The 17,440-nt window shown below is 43.2% G+C and overlaps 1 protein-coding gene across 1 annotated transcript in view; it reads left to right on the plus strand.

Annotated features, from left to right (window-relative positions):
* The first annotated feature begins 14,445 nt into the window (after nt 1–14,445).
* Nucleotides 14,446–17,440, plus strand: part of PDE3A (phosphodiesterase 3A) — a 211,843-nt gene continuing 208,848 nt past the window's right edge. The window contains exon 1 of the mRNA XM_059472263.1: nt 14,446–14,570. Within this exon, the coding sequence (XP_059328246.1) occupies nt 14,490–14,570 (81 nt within the window). The 5' untranslated portion in view covers nt 14,446–14,489. The remainder of the gene's footprint in view (nt 14,571–17,440) is intronic.

Genomic DNA, 17,440 nt, shown 5'->3' on the forward strand with positions numbered 1-17,440 from the left:
CAAATGTCACTCTGAAGGTTCTCAGAGACTTTCAGGCTCCCATTAGACTCAGTTGTGCCAGTGGTGTCTGAGTGTAATGAGCTGGACCTGTCAGATGCAAGTCCCAGCCAGCACATCAATTCACTAGCTTTACAGATGTGATTCTTTAAAAGATCTTTGTAATATAGATTTTTGTGATTTAGACTTGGAGTTACCACCCTCTGCAGTACCTGTCTCACAGTTTGTGTCCCATTAAACATACTTGTGAGCATGCTTAGGAGTGAAATTAAATTGCTATTTAATGAAATAATTTAATTGTTACTGGAGGGACACTTTATTGTCACTCACGAAAACCTATTCACAAATAGGAAACAATCTCTGATTTCTCAGTGCTTTAGGAGAAGTCCCCTCGGTTTTCCTGTAAGATAATGTAACAAAGGCATCCACAGTGTGGGTGTAAACTGACATTTTGTTTATTCAAGGAACAAATTGCACCTAGGCTGGCCCTCAATCCACAGTTCTCTCCTCAAAGTTTTCCTTTGTACATTGAAATGACAGCAGATGCCAAATTCAGCTTTTTAAACCATACCTAGAGTGAATAGCTAATAGCTTCCTGATTTACCACTGCTGCATGCTTTGAGCTTTGCAGGTAACTTAATTTTTGAGATTGAAATGCCTATTTTTATTTTATTTATTTTTAAATCAATGGTGTTTAGATCAGTATCGGCTGCCTATGAAACTTGTTTGGGTTAAGATTTCATTATGAATTTGAAATGCCCCAGATTCATTTAAGAGGTTGTCTTAAAATACCTTTGATAGACTTGAGCAATTTATGATTTCAGAGCCAGCTGCTGACTACAGAGTAAAATCAAAACCACCTAACAATTCACAGTTTTGTTTGGCTTAAGGTTTAAACCCAGTTCACATAAAGGAAGGGCTGAACTCTCCACCCCAAGATTTGTTCATCTCTTTTGCAGCTGTAAAATACTGGAGTGCAATTATTATTAGCAACCTAAATGAAAATGTTGCTTTTCTCCTATACAGGGCCCTGTTTTAACTAATAAGTCCTTCTGTAATTATTGTGGGGGTGCTGTATTGCTAAAATATTCAAATATGAATTACAAGGAGTTCTCTGGGAGGAATAAGGAATCATGCTACAGTCATAAAGAGATCACAGTTTAAAACAACTAAATGCAGATAGATGGAAAAAGGAGAACTAAAATGTTTGGGATTTGTTCCTTTGTCTGCCCAGATACTCTTTATTTTGTCAGTCTTTGTGGAGCAGCTTCAGAGTTGCTTCACATTCCCAAAGAGCAATTTAAATCTCATTCAATGTACACTTGTGAAAAGCAGATTTCATTAAAAAAAATTTATTCTTTTACTCAAAATGCAGCCTCAGTTGTTATTGACTTTTTTCTTATTAATTGAGAAACCATTATTTTTACATGATGTATATATTTTCAGTTTCTAAAAAGGTACACTGCATGTAGGTTCACTTAGCCAGCAATGAACTGAAATGTGGCTGGAGCCCCTGCTCATGTCCTAAAACCAAGAAAAAATTATACAGGATTTGAAAAGGATTATTAAGAGAATAAAACCCCACAAACATTACTGTTAGGATGAGATATTGCTAATTAGAAGAGTTGCAAGTAAATTTTCAAAAATATTGTGGAAGAGTCAAAGGAAGTCAAACATTTTTTGAAACAAGTCTAGCTCAGGATCTCTTGATTCTGGGTTCTTTTCACACAGCACTGAGTACATTTAGAAGCTTCCAAAATTAATGGGGATTTTTTAATAATGCAACAGACTAAATCCTAAATTGGGGCCTGTCATTTCTCATTTTTTTTTAGTTACGCAATGAAATCTGCAGGCTGCAAAAGAAGATCATGCAGTGCCCTCGATGCAGACATCTCTCCTGCTGGCTGGGTAAGTATGGGGTAAATATGGGATGGCTGCTGCCTGCCTGCCTCTGTGGGTGTCATTTGTGCCCCTCCAGAAAGACTGGATGTCATTTGTGCCCCTCCAGAAAGATGAGGTGTCACTTGTGCCCCTCTGAGATGCTAAAGAGTCACAGGTACATCCCAACTCCCACATTTGGTCACCACATGAGAACAACTAATTTGCTGCAAAGAGGCACCGGGGAGGAGATAAAACTTCTAATTAATTGCACAGATGTTTTTTCAGAAAAGGAGAGTCACGCAAATCCTGAGCTCTTAAGAACCAGCTACCAGTGAGGTAAAACTGCCAGGCTCTGGTGTGTGCCACAGAACAAAGGGCAAACTAAGCAGTGTCACTTATCTGTGTCCTATCAAGAACTTCACAGAGGTGATGAATTTAAAATAAAGAAAGATATCTAAATAATTTTCAGATTTTTAAGTAAGGCCAGACTGTCCCCTAAATTTATTTTAGAAATGATTATTCAGGCAGTGCCAGTTAACAAAGCCTGATCCTGAAAGGACTTCAATCCATAGTGGTTATTTGTTGTTCACTTACTTCATACAAACCTTCTCTTAATCAATCATTCAGGTTTTTCTGGTCCTTAATCCTTAATGGTCCTTAATGAAATGCTCTTCACTGGCTTTTGCCAACTTCCTGAAATTGAAGAAAACAACAGCAAAGGTCTCTCAAATAAACCTTAGTAGTTGCTAACAACAGTGGTAGATACCCCCATTATTAAATTGGCTGCAATAAGCCTATAAACAATGCAAATGGGGTGTTTAGGGGGTTATTTCTCTTTTTGAGCTCTCATCTGCCTTTCTGTGCATTGCAGCCTTGCTGAAGGATCTGCAGTTCAGCTGTTGGTGAGAGCAGCTGCCCTCAGTGAATGGTTCCTCCATTTCTCCTTCCTCCAAAAGAGTCCTCCAAAGTGGCTCATCAGCTTCCTCCTCAAGGAGTGAAAGGATCTGGGTAAAGGCACAAGAGACATCAGCTTGTCAGGCCATCCACAAAACCTTCCTTCAAATGTCTGGGAGCAAAGGGATGCCTGACAGGGACGTGGTGCCATGGAGAGCCCAGACACAGCTGCAGCCCTGGCAATCCTCCAGTCCAACCTCCAGTCCAAACTCAAGGGGCTGCCCCAGTGGGACAGAAGGGATGGATGGTTCCATGTCACAGGACTTCCACTGCCATTGCCTGGGGACCAGCAGGGACCAGAAAATAAAGAGGCCCTCATTTTCCACATCGGTGGAAAAGGAGTGAAAAGGAGTGAGCTCTGACAGAGCACAAACCAACCAGGCAGGAACAGTCCCTGTGCCTGTCACTGCTGTGTCAGTCAGGAACTTTGTTTAATTCTGAGGATTCATTATTTAAATCTTAAAATGCCTCTCTGAAACTCAGCGGAGATATTCCTGCTTTCAATAATACATTTGCAATAATGCTGTCCTCCCTCCTTCAGACCTCTTTGAAATCAAGCACTGCAGTCAGTGACATGTTGACAGTTTTGTATGAATTAATGAAAAAGAAGTTGGAAGTGGTTGACCAAGATTTATTAATTATTATTCTTAAACTGACCATATATCCATGTTGCTCTTCTGAAAAGAAAATTAAGAGAAGAAGGAACTGAAAAATGATTTAGAATTTATTCTGTACCTCAATCTACAAGATACAATTTTAAGTATGAAGGCTTCTGGTTTGAGGTGAAAATTCTTGCTCTAAATAGTATTTGCTGGTATTATTTATTAATTTATTGGTATAAATTGCTTTCCAGGTATTGCTTAACATGCTGAGAGGATGTGAAAATGGATATTTCCAATATTGGGAAAACATAAGTCCAAAGTTGGTCACTCAATAGATAAAGGCTAACTATTATTTAATCCCTTTTGTTTAAAAAGAAAATTATTTATCATCTTGGCAACAAAACCCTAAGACACAAAACATTAACATTCCTGCTGAATATTTTATTACATACCCTTTATGATAAAAATCTAAATGCAAAATCTTCATGATCCAAGCACAGAAGTGACACCTAATCTTCCTGAAGCACTCTGGAACGTGTTGAGTTGGAAACACGAGTCCTCTGAGCCTCATGCTCCATTAGCATGCCCTCCTGTTTCACAACCCTGCTTCCTTCAGCACCTCAGCCTTCCCCAGAAATTCTGTGCAATTTGCCTCTGCCCGTCTGCGGCAACAGCCCCAGGCAAGGAGAGGGCGAGGAGCTGCCAGCACTGGCCAGCCAAGGGCTTGCATGGCCATGCCAGCTCAAACACAAGCACTTCCTCTTGCTGCTTTCCTGCTCCCGAGGCCAGCCAACCAGAGATGGAATTTCTGCATTCCTGGAACACCTGGTGTAGGCTCTCAATGCTCACAATTATCCTCCCAGCCCTCTGCAGGTGCAGGGCAGGTTCTCTGAGAACACAGCTCTACAGTGGATAGGTTCCCCTATAAATCTCGGTGAAACACATGCCACAGGATTTAAAATGTGTTTTTATTTTTATAATTTTTGCTGAGAAAGCAATAGCAGTTGGAATAATGTTACATTATAAGGTTGTGAAGCCTCGGGCAAAATCTCCAGCTCTTAGTAAATGCAGGGCTTTCTATTGCAATGAAAACCTGCATGTCAGCATCTTAAGCTGCTGGATCACTTATGCCTTTACAATCTACACCACCCAGTCAATTTTTACCCCTTCTCTCAACACAGGCTTTCACTTCTCAGGCATTTGTCTTCACCCACTATAGGACACAAAATAAAACGATGCGGATACTAGAACTTCTAAGGTAACAAGAAGAAAGTTTAATTTCTGACTTCAATATTTAGATTTTCAAAAGTGACAGTGGATTGGAGGATGGCAGTGCCACCTCTCCAATGACACTGGACAAACCAGCAGTCTATCAGAATTTTCCACCTCCAGAAAGGAATGTAAAACAGTATTTACATAAAACTGTGAGAAAGTTTGTTAAAGAATGTAAACATCAGAAGGCTTAGAAGAACAGGGTAATCAGACAGACTACCAGCCGACCCCTTGCTGTTCTCATCTGGCAGGGCAGCTCCAGGAGCCCCTTCCCCTGTGTGCTCTGGCTGCCAGCTGCTGCTGTGGGGCACGCTGGCTGTCAGACAGGCTCTGAGCTGTGGGAGCCACGGGCTGCTCCTCCTTTGGCTCTGCACACCTTGCTGCACAGATGGTGAGCATGGCACGCGCCGCCCACTTGTCTTTCTGCGCCTCTCTCCATATGGTTCCTGTGCTGGACCTGCAAACAAATTGCAGCTCTTAGTGGGCCTAGGAAATTAATTTCATTAAGCTCAGCGAAGCTGCTGTTAAAATTCCTCGTGTTCTTGCACTGGTGTGAATGGCTGTGTGAGTCAGGTCAGATTGAGATGGGGATTTGCAGCTCCCTTGATTTTACTGGAGTCAAACCCTCCTGTGCTATGCCTAAAGCTTACTCTGCGGTGTGTCTGTAAGCCACTTTAGCATACAGGTGAGTTCCTCATTTCCCCAAGAAAATAATCTCATGACAGGTGTGAAATCATGCAGCTTTAATATCTGTACATGTACATTTCATAACATCTGTAAATGTTCACTGCATAATATCTTTACATGTACATTTCATAATATCTGTACATGTATATTCCATATCTGTACATGTATATTCCATAATATTCCATGTAGATTCCGTAACATGTACATTTCATAACATCTGTACATGTATATTCTATAATATCGGTACATGTTTACTGCATAATATCTGTAGAAGTTCTGATACTTCACAGATCACAAAGTCTTGGAAATGGACAATGCCACTTGCTGCTTTTGGTGGTGGGTAGGGGAGACAGTATTAAAGCAATCTGACATGAAAATGGATGAATGATTTATATTTTGATGATCGATTTGGTTGTATTCTCTTTGTGCTTAAAAGGAACTGATTAAAAAGTCAAGATTTCAGCGTCTAGGATGACATCTCAAAGGGAGCTCGTAAAGGTTCACCAGTCTAACTTTCATTGTAAGACTTAGCTCTCCCTGAGACTCAGTGTCAAAGGCCAGAATAATTTCACAGATTTTTTTGATATATTTGTTTCCCAGTTAGCCACTTGAGACCAAATCCCCAAGAAGGAGCTGCAACATGAGGGGATTTCTGTATTATGGGGTGGAGCACGGCTGTCCAGGCTGTTGAAGGTGCTATAACACTGATTTAGGGCTCAGCTGCATGGCTAAAATGCAGCCCAAGATGGAAATGAAATTTCCATCTTGGGCTGGTGAAATTCCTCAAGAGCCACCAGCAGTCCCTGCTGAGAGCTTCTGCTGCCCAGCACATGGGGCAAGAATGTATATTGTGGCTCCTGGCCATGTAAGGTCTGGGTGTACAGCTCATAGAGCTGTGGAATCTGGCAAATACAAAAAGTAGGGATATTCATGATGGAGACACCTGTCCCTGCTCCAGTTACTTTATGTATTTTAAATATTTTTTTAAATCTTATTTTCAACATTTACACTATAAATCTTCTGTAAACCAGCCTCTGGAACAGGGGCTGGGATCCAGGTGTCTCTGCCCCTCACTGAATATTCCTACCACAAGGCTGTGGTGCCACACTCACTGCTTTTCCCTTTCTACCACAGATATTTTTTATTTATTTATACAAAGTGAAACAGATTCACCATCAAGGCTGGCAAGATGAACAAAATATTCCATGGGCAGGAGTTTAAAGCCCAGTGGAAGAATGAGAGGAATTTGCTACCCAGCCCTCCATCCTTGGTGAGTGGTGATTTTGGGAAGCTGCCCCATGTGCTCACCACATGCCTCTGCGGTTTTTTTCTCAGGTGACACAGGTGGAGGAACTGTGCTTGAGAATCCTTCCAGGCATGACTTAGACACGGAAAATTCAGCTCTGCTGACACTGCAAGACTCCTGGACGAGACCAGAAGGGAAACTCTTGCACCTGGTTTAACACAAGAAGCCAGAGCACTGTAGAGGTAGCTGAAGAATTTTTGCATGCAGGCACATTAAGGTAAACAATCTTTGAAAATCCCACTAAATACTTATTTGCATCTCTAGATACTTATCTAACTACAATAATTTGATTCCAGATCAATTAAGAACTTGTGTTTCTTGAATATTAAGACTTTGCATTACATTTTTTTTCACTCTAAAAGAAACTTCCTAACATGGCTCAGAGGGGGATTTTCATTAATAAGTTATTAGTGAGCCTGTACTTTTGATTGAGTGCATTACATGTCAAGTGAGAATTGTTTCAATGTAATTAATTATTTTTTTGGCCAATCAGTAGAACAGGTATTCATTCTTAGCCTCCCTTTACTCTGAGAGATTTGGTAATTTTCCTTGGAAGACACTAGTTAAAATTCACTTTCAGCCTGCATTTCTGTTTCTCAGCTGTTTAAGCAGAACTCATTTTTCTAGTCTTACTAGGAAAAGATGCTTTGAAAATATCTGTCCCATTTCTTAGGAAAAAAGTTGCACACTTTTATACATACTTATAAATCCCAAAATCAGAAAGCATAAAACTGAGTGTGCTTACAGAACTACTCAAAAATGAGAGTAATTTGCTGACATTTTTTGATACTGTTAGCTCTGGAACACAAGATAAAATGGAACTGACACCAAAGACAGTATTCAGGTTAGTAAATATCTTGATTTTTGTGTTGTCTCCCAGAACTGTAACAAAACAGGTTATATGAAAGAGCATTGAAATTCCTGTTAGAGGAACTTGTGACTTCCTTGTATTTCTACAGAATATTTCTAAGAATTAGGAAAAAAACCCCAAAAGAACAAAACTATCAGATAAAAAAAAGAGACTGAGAGAGTATTTGGTGTTTAGGGATCAATGAGCTCGATAGTCTAGTCAAATGGAAACTTAAGAGAAATAGGGGCCCATCCTACAAAAATTTATGTATTCACTCAAATTTGTTGAGTGAGAAGTTTTTTAAGTGAATATTAAAAAAAAAGGAATAGTGGAATAGTTAAACTTAATTCAGTGATCAGAAAACTAAACACCATTTGAAGCACAAAATAACCAGAGGCTCCTGTGCAGATTTGAACCAGCCAGTGTACTTGTAATTATTACTTTTAAAAGAAGGTGAATATTTGCTTTCAAAACCCGTACTTCAGGTGGCTTCAAAATTATAACATACAGAATGTTTAAAAGTAATTTTTTTCCTGAACCTAAATTTATGAGATAAATTTATGGCATAATTATTTAATGGTAGCAAAAATAAACAAACCAAATTTTGGGACGGTCATTGAAGTATTATGAAGGTTGGCATCTTTAAAAAAAAATAGCAAACAGAGCGCTTGTAATCGTGTTGCTATAGGACATTTCTTTCAAAATATCAGGTCACTGCTAAAAGTTGTTTCACAACTCAAAGCACAGGTTTTTCCACTGATCAGGATTCACTATTGCAGCAAAAACCTCTGCATAATGTGAATTCTCAGTTGCAATAAAATGGAATCACTCTTTGAAAATGAGATTCCCTCATTGGGCATCATAAAAAAAAATTTCTATTCACGTGTATTTTACAAGAGCCTGGAGTGACAGAACAAGGAGAAATGGCTTCAAACAGACAGAGAGCAGGTTTAGATTGGACATTAGGAAAAAATTCTTTTACTATGAGGGTGGTGAGGCCCTGGCACAGGATGCCCAGAGCAGCTGTGGCTGCCCCATCCATGGAAATTTTCCAGGCCAGGCTGGATGGGGCTCTGAACAACCTGGAGTAATGCAAGGTGTCCCTGCCTGTGGCAGGGGGTTGGAAGGAGATGACCTTTAGGATGCCTTCCAACCCAAACCATTCCACAATTTCATGATTCTACTGACAAAAGATATATAGGCAAAAAAAATATATATAAAAGTTACAAAAGATAACCTTTAAAAGGCTCCAGTCACACTCTTTCCTCTCCAGAATCAGAATTTTACTCTTTAGCATGATCATTCATGTAAGCTAAAAGTAATCCATTGCATTCTCAGCAATCCTTACTTTGAAATATAAAGTTTGTACTTTCTTTAAGTGCCTCCAGTGGAAGTGTAACAGACTCAGAGAGACTGAAAACTCACTTCTGTGCTTGGAAAAAAATCTGAATCAGCCTATTCTTTAGAGTACATGAGGATTCTAATTGTTTTCCTAATACAATAATTGGTATTCTTTCTATGCACACCACAATGAAAGGCAATGGAAATTTTCATAAATTAATAAATTTGATTTGTCATCAAGTGGATGTTCTCCACAATATAAGACTTAATTTTTACTCATTACATACCTCAGTAATGTATTTTACATTCCCCTTATGAAGAAAACCTTGAAATGGTGAATTAAATGAGACACATGCAGAGTGGGTGTTGTGAGTATGCCTGCACTCAACTCCAAAACAATATTATTTACTTTTCTGCTGAAAATGGTATAAAAACAATCTAATTCACATGGTAAACATGTTTCAATGCCACATTCTCTATTAAAATCATTGAATCAGCAAGATAATTCACACATTACTTTTTTTACTACATATTACTCTGGATGCTTAATGAATTAAATGAAAAATCTGTCATTTTCAAAACTTTCAATTGAATTTCATGTGATAGTCTGTGAAATGCTACTGAAGTCAGAAATGCTCATATTTGTAAATAAGCATATTTTTAAGTGCTCCAGTAAACAGATAAATCTGTCATGTAATGTACTGGTCATTACCTAAACTACTGAGGATTTTAATGACTTAGAAATGTTGTAAAATAATTTGATATCCTAACACAGAAAACTAGCATTAATGTCCAGAACATTACCACCATGTGTAGGTTTTAATCACAGTACATTTCACAAATTAGGAAAATTTAACTTTACTCAGTCAATTAATATTCAGTAGCATTATAAAAATTCATATAGACTTATTCCCATGCAAAGTCATAAGAAGTTGAGGAAAGTTTAATGACAAGGAATGAGAGAAAAAAATTAACAAAAAATGTAAGAATAATTACCATAAGTGTAGACCAAGAGTGGTAAAGTTGATAATGTATGAACAGGACTGTGCCTATTTTTCCTTTCCCCACCCCATGGCACTCTTCAGTAGGACGTGGTGCAGAATTTACTTCACTTTCACTATTGCTCCTTTACCCCCAGAAGAGCATCTCACTTCAGCTCAATCCCAGCCCTTCTGCAGGATTTGGGACTTTTGTTGTGTTGCACCTCTATTTTTGGGGGCACAGAGTGTGTAACCGGTTATGGGAAGTGGCTATACATGTTTCTGGTGGTTTCCCAGAGCAGCTGAGGCCCTGTGACCACAAAGCAGCAGCAGCATGGGAAGAGACTGCAGGGGAGGTGTGGGGAAACCAAACAAAAAACAAGTGCTGGTTGTCTGATCTGATAGCTGTGCTAGATCTCACATTTCCATTGTGAGATCTCTCCTCCTCAGTGGTTTGGGAAAATCATTGTTTCTCCCTATGGATGGAGAATTGTGTTTTGTGTGGATGCCTAAAGTCCCCTGAGAGGATTAAGTAAAGTACTGCTACTAATGACATGTCAAATTCACTTCATTTTCTTCACCAGTGACTAAAGATGAAGTGATTCTGAGATAGATGATTATGTCCAAAAATTCTTTACACCTCCTTCTCTTCACTATTCATTTCCTTCTCTTTGTTGTCCAGAGCAAACTGCTTTTATTTTTTTTTTTTCTTCAGTTAAAGTCAGTTCACCTTTATTTTCTAAGAGACCTTTCTGTGACATAACCCATGAAACTTCCTGGGTTTGTTTCCTTTGCAGTCTCCACGAAGTCTCCACCATCACTATGGAAGATTGTGCTGCAAATAGAAAGTAGAAAGGGTAATTTCTGGTTTTCACTGGAGTGTGAACTGCTGCAGTTTCTTTGGTGAATGACTGATACAGTGACCTCATCCTATGGAATGGTTCCCATTTTCTTTGGGTTGTTATAGGCACCTATTCATCAAAAGGAGGCTGAGTCTGCAAGTGCCAAAAAGATGCAGCACCAGAACTTCAGCAAAGTCTTGAGCTCTTGACTATTTGCAGGGGTAGAGAATAAGAGAAATCTCCAGAATTTCTCTTCTCTAGAGAAGGAAGACAGAATTTTTAGGTGACTACATGCTCAACATACTGTTCAAGGAGTAGCTGTCAGCTGTAGACAGCCTAATCCAGTGGAATCAATCATGAATGAAATAACACAAATACATACACTCCTGCCTTTCCCTTTCTTTCTGTGTGTCCCTGCACAGGAAATCTCCTCAATCATCATTATTTCTCATCTTCTGTGCAATTCATGTTCTCTTTGGCTCATCACCCACCATGCCTTCCCACCTGGCAGTGATTTTGATGGAGACTCTAAAATTAAATTGCTGCTGTTTTTTTATGAAAGATCTTCACAACTTAGGTGCCTGAAACACCCTTAGATAATAGATGAATAACTGACAATTACACTGTTTCATTCAGAAACATGCAGAATTAGTATTTTTATCAAATCCCACGTGGCAGAGGCCACAGCAAAGTTCATCTTCCCATGTACTGATCAATACATGAGAATTTGTGCCTTGACTTTTTGAGCCTTGACTTTCATCATGCTACCTAATGCAGGATGTGAGAATGGATATACCAGGAAAAAGGACTCTTAATTTGACTTTCTTGTGTCAACTTCAGTGCAGAAAGTGGCAGATGCCTTGGGGAGGTCTGGTCTGTTTCATGTGAGACTGGAAAGAACCTAAAATGTGTCCAGCCAAAAAAAAAAAAAAAAAAAGCTGCTGCTTTTAATATAAACAGAACAGAATAATTAATGTTTTAGCTTAAGGAATTAAAAGAATATAGTCAATTATCTGCTTTGATCTATATATTATAATTCTAAATGGGGTGGCAGCAAAAACATTAAGGTAGGGGGTGTTTATTCCTCTAGTCCTTTTTGTTTTCATTATTTTATTTAACGTGTCAATATTTCTGGTATCAGGAAGTATAAGTGTAAAGTATTAGGTCAAAAGTCTGATCTATCTGATTTGCAACTGCTGTATGTGTGCTATCCAGTGTTGCAATATCCATTTATTTGCATTTTGTTCTGATGAATCTAGACTTAGAAACACCTGGAAGCTGCATATTTTTATTTTTAAAAAATAGTAGTAAAGAGTAATGTAATTACTGGGAGGTTGATGTTTAGGGTAGATGGAACCAGCTATGTTTTTCTAGATGTGCATGGCAACCTGCTGATTGCTGTCTCACCAGAATAAACTCCAAACCTTTCCAGCTGTTCTTAATCTGGCCCCTTAACCTTTAAAAAAACCAGAGGCTTTCCATTCCTCGGAGCCAAACTTTGCTAACAATATCTAGGTTGTTTTTAAACCAAGCTTCAAACATAAAAATGACTAATAAATCCATATTCCATAATAGTTAGGCTGGAAAACTATTATTTTAAGACAGACTCAGTTTTTATGACCCTTTCTAATAAAAATCCCAAGTATGCTTCACTAATGCTACCATTTCAGACACCCAGATCCCGGATGATAGGCATGCTATCCAGATAGATGCACCAATAAATATGTAAAGGCTATAAATCTGTCTCAAATTAGTGATTTGTAGATGTGCAAGGGGGGAAGGAGGGCTGGGAAATTCTGTTTTCTAATCCTTTCGTTTCCTGACTCTTAATGCTCTGTCACTTCACAGCTGGTGATTGTATTTTTCCACGCTTTGTATTAAATGCTAAATACATTACTCCAGGCACTTCGGGGTTTTGCACAGACTTTGTCCGCACCTGATTCCACTCGTGTGAAGGCCAATTTTGGGCAGCCCAGGGGCAGGGCCAGATTGCCCTGAGAGCAGAGAGCGAGGCAGGTTTTGAGGAAGGAAACAGCGGCTTTTGGATGGAGCTACAGCCTGGAAACCCAGAACGCTTCGGAGCCCGCTGGCTTTGGGATTCCAGCTCGGGCTTCCTATTAAAACAACAACACAACCCGTAATAATCACTCATAAACATCCATCTTCCTGACTCTTTTACGGCCTCGTAATTGCCCCGACCCTGACAGGCGGATTTATGCCCTGGCTGCCAGCGCCCGGTGCCGGGGAGCTCCGCCGGGGCAGGGCTGGGCTGCCCTTCCCCAGGAGCCGCTCCGGCGGCTTGGGGAGCGGCAAAGCCCCCGGGCTTCCCCTCAGCCTCCTTGGTTATCGCCTCCAGCAGCCCGCTCCGCTGCTGGGCTTTGAGAAGGTCCCGCTGGCTCGGAGCAGGTTTGCTCCGGGGCTCTGGGCAGCCTCCCTCCTCTCCCGGCCGGGGGCAGCGCTTTTCCCGTGTCAGGCTCAAGCACTATCCCCGCAGTGCTCAGGAGGGATATCCTCTCCTTGTCGCTCGTCTTTTTCTCCTCCCTAGCAGGCTTACGTTCAAGTTTCTCCCGCAGGTCTCTCTCTCGCCCTCCCGGCAGGACCTCGCAACTTCTGCCGCGGTTCCGCTGGCCTTTTATTTGCTTTTTTTTTTTAAGCCCTGTACTTTATTATTTTTTTTTTCTCCCTGTCATTTCTCATACCCCGCAATCCACAACGACCTGGAGGCCCCTTCCCCCTTCCCGCGGGGCACGGGCCGGACCCTCGGGCGGGCAGCGCTGGTCCGCCCCCGCCGGGAGCGCCTGCAAGGCAAAGGATGGCCTAGAAATTAAGCAGCACTTCCGAGGTGGTCCATCTGCCTCTCCCCCTGCCCATTTCCTTACACCGCTTACGATCTCTCCGTGTCTCTCCCAGTCCTGTACTTTCAAAAAGACATTTTAATTTACCGCCCCAAGCCCGCGGAGAGGCGCGGCGCTCCCCGGCCCCCCGTGCCTCGGCCACCGAGCGCAGACCGCGGGGTCCCTCCCGGACCCTGCCCGGCTGCGAACAACCGCGGGGCGCGCAGGGGAGCCCACCGAGCCCATGGAGGAGCGGAGCCCGGCGGCAGCGGCGGAGCGAGGGGCGCCCGCCCGGACCGCGCCGCCGCCGCGGGAGCCCCGGCGCCGCCGGAAACTTTGCTCGGCGCTGAGCGACGGCTCCCTCTCGGCGCTGCCGGCCCCGGCGGTGAGGCTGGCGCGGGGGGAGCGGCGCTGGGGCCGGGTGCCGCCCGGCGCGGTGCCCCTGTGCCCGGCCGGCGCCTCCTCGGGCGCGGGGCGCTGCCCGGTGCGGGGCGGCGTGCGGCCGCGGGCGGCGGCGCTGCTGCTGCTGCTGCTGCTGCTGCTGCTGCTGGCCGCCTGCTGCGGGGGGGAAGCGGTGGCGCAGACGGCGCTGGCGGCGGGGGAGGAGGAGGAGGAGGATCACTTGCTCTCCCTCGCCGCCACGGGGGTGGTGCTGAGCTGCCTGGCCGGCGTGACATGGCTGGTGCTGAAGCTGAGGCAGGGCGTCCTCATGCTCGCCGTGACTAGCGCGGCCAAGACCACGTCCCTCGTCGCCTTGGAGAGGGTCCCGGCGTCCTGGCGGCCCTACCTGGCCTACCTGCTGGGGCTGCTGGGCATCCTTCTGGCCGGCTACGCCGACCGGCTCTGGCCCCCGCGGCGGGCCGCCCCGCTGGCCGAGCCTCCCGCCGCCCCCCCGGCCGCGGACGAAGCCCCGGTGCTCAGGCGGCGGCGGCGGTCCAGCTCCATGATCTCCCCCGAGATGTCGGGCGGCGGCGGCAACAAGACCCACCGGAGGACCTCGCTGCCCTGCATCCCCCGGGAGCAGGTAGGGCTGCGGGGAGACGGATTCCAAACTTTGCCGGGGGTCCCGGCGGCGGCAGAGGAGCCGCTCCTGGCCGGGGAGGCCGCGCACGGTGCCGGCTTTGCCCGGCTCGGCGCGGAGAGCCCCGGGACGCCTCGGGACGGGGCCGGGGCAAGCCGGGCTGAAGCCGGGCTCTCCGGACCAGGCAGAGGGCTCGGGGTGTGCTTTTCCCTTACAGCTGTGGCCGGCGCCGGCTTTTGCTAAGGCTGGCAGAGGGAGGGCTGGGGTGGACGGTGCCTGCTGGGCTCCCGGAGCCGGTGGGAACCTTCCCCGAACGCAGCCCTCGGGTTCCCCAGCATCACTTAGGAACCCCGCTGTTTCAAAGCTGTAGTTTCCTAGAAAGGTACCTCAGCCTTTTAAAACTTGCTTTAAGCTCGAAAGGGGTGTGTGCGTGTGTGAGCCGAGCAGCTCGGCTGTCCGCGGTGGTAGAAGTCCCTTATCGGGGCGGTAGCCCAGGCTCGTCTTTGCACTTTGCTTCCCCAGCGCTGTTCCCGTGCTGTAATCAATAGCTCCGGCTCTGCCCTGGCTGTGGGAACCGGTGCGAGGCACACGCGATTTATCTCAACTTTGTTTCCTCTGCGAAGCTGTGATTGGAATGGCTGAGTGAGAACTTCATTACCAGAGATGCGTTCGTTTCAATGCACACCTCAAAAAAGCTGGAGGAAGAAGCAATCAGGCACCGGTATCTTTACTGCACAGCTGTGTAGAGAGCCCTGACACGGACACAAAGTGGGCTTGGTTCTGCGCTTGAAGGGTTTTTCGGTTGTTTTGAGATTTAAGATTGCCCCACAAAAATATCACTTGACACTTGGATGTCTTGAAAGTCAGCGCAACTCCTGCTAAGCAGTGGAAAGGGAAACCTGGGGGGAAAATAAGTATCAAACTGTGTTAGGTTTTCTTTTTCAACTAGTGTTGAAAAGGATTCTGTGCTCTGTGATCAAGTGAAGCGTGTTGTCATACACCTAAGGTTTTCTTTCAGGTAGCTTGCTGGATAAGCAGCAAAGTATTTTCCAAGTAATGGCTATATCTAACTATATGGTGTGGGTGGCTGGTTTGTTTCTGGAAATCGTTTGATTACATCCCTTTGTGGTTGGTATTGACATTTCTTAGAAGAGGGCCTGACAACCTTACATACTTGAGACTTGTTTTACAACAAACGTACTTATTTATTTAACAGTTTTGTTTAGGTAAAGTAAATATTTACCACAGACAAATACAGTGTGAAAAAGTAGAAAACTGACCGAGTTCTGACTTTAGCAGGAACTGAGAGGCAATGGTGTAAGAGTAATTTGTAAGTACAATAAGGCACAAAATTAAAACTGTTTATGCTTACTTGGGGAAGCTAGGCATTTCTGGTGGTTTCTTACATCATTTGTAAGGTCTTAAACATGTTTTCCACTTGCTTTCACACTTCCAATAAATGCAGCCTTTTAGTTAACATCTCTAAATGTAGTCATTTGGAGACAGGACTCAGTGACCTTGGTCCTTGTCTTCTCTCATGGAGGAGCTTCAAATCTCCTGCATGTACCAGAAGGTGGGACTGGTGATGGATATAACAAGGTAGACTCCTTTTCCCTCCCTGCTGGTGCATTAACTGGGGACAGTGCCCCGAGCAATTCCCACCTCCAGGCTGTGGAGCTGGCCGGGAGTTATCTGCAACTGTTCCGTTCACCCGCTGCAGGATTTTGGCAAATTCCTCTTCCTTTTGTTCTCACTCACTATTAATCAATAGTGAGATCTGGTATTGCTTGTGTCTCTGTGTGATTAGAAATGGATGATAACTTTGGAGTTTGGGGAGACTTTCTGCGTTTATTTTTTTTTTTTTAAGCACAATGTGGCTGTGTGTATGTGAACTTCTCTCCCTAAAAACTGTTCTCTTAAATAAATGCTAGTGTGAGTGAAAAATGGAAAAGTTGAAACAAAGCTCTGTAAGGACCTTGAAGAAATGATGGGAGAGTGGGACTCTCTTATAGCAAACACAGTTTATGTTTATAGCAAAAATCAACTCCCTGTAGACTTAAAGAGATTATAGGTAAATGTTTTTCTTTAGGACAGTTTTTAAATATAACATGTTAAAAATAGACATGAGGGCTTTGAAAGAAAACCAGGCCTTCTCTTGCCCCCCTGTTTTTAAAAAACATCCTCTGAATGTTTCTGGTCCTGTTTGTACATCTGCGAGCTGCCAATAGTTTTCATCAGGAAATAGATCCACTTTATTGCTTTGAAACACGTACTTGAATTTAGTGAGTAACATTAAGCAAAGTTTTAGTGATCTTTCCCATCAACTCCCGTGTAACTTTCCTATTGCTGAGCACTTAATTGAGCTTTTGTTTTTCCAGAATTCAATTCCCTTCATATTCGACTCTTTCTGTTAATACGAGATTCTATGAAAGTTGGAATTTCTGAATTTTTCTTATTTAGTCACACATCTCAATTTTAACCTGAATTCTTCTCTACTAGAATTTGAAGGTGAATCTACGTGGCATTGTAAAGGACAGTACCAGGAATTGCAAACTGACAACATGGATATTGTGTTAACACACCTTATGTTAGCATCTTATCACTTCCAAAAAGAATTTGAAAAGAAAAACTTTCATTAAAAATGCCACCATCCAGAGTTCAAATGGTACCATGATGCAACCTTATCTTGTTGTTGCTAGAAGTGCTCTTTCCCATTTTCAGTTCTGTGCTTTTTGTGGTTGCTTTTTGTATATGATCTTTCTCTTTCCCAACTCTGGCCAAGTCTTTGGATTACAAGCTTCCAGCCTGGTGTGAGTGTGGCTCTCATTGAGGAGTGTGTGCCTCATCTTGCTCCCAGCTGAGTCTTGTCTGCC

The sequence above is a fragment of the Ammospiza nelsoni genome, chromosome 5 (assembly GCF_027579445.1).
Source record: "Ammospiza nelsoni isolate bAmmNel1 chromosome 5, bAmmNel1.pri, whole genome shotgun sequence".
In the NCBI taxonomy this organism is placed as follows: domain Eukaryota; kingdom Metazoa; phylum Chordata; class Aves; order Passeriformes; family Passerellidae; genus Ammospiza; species Ammospiza nelsoni.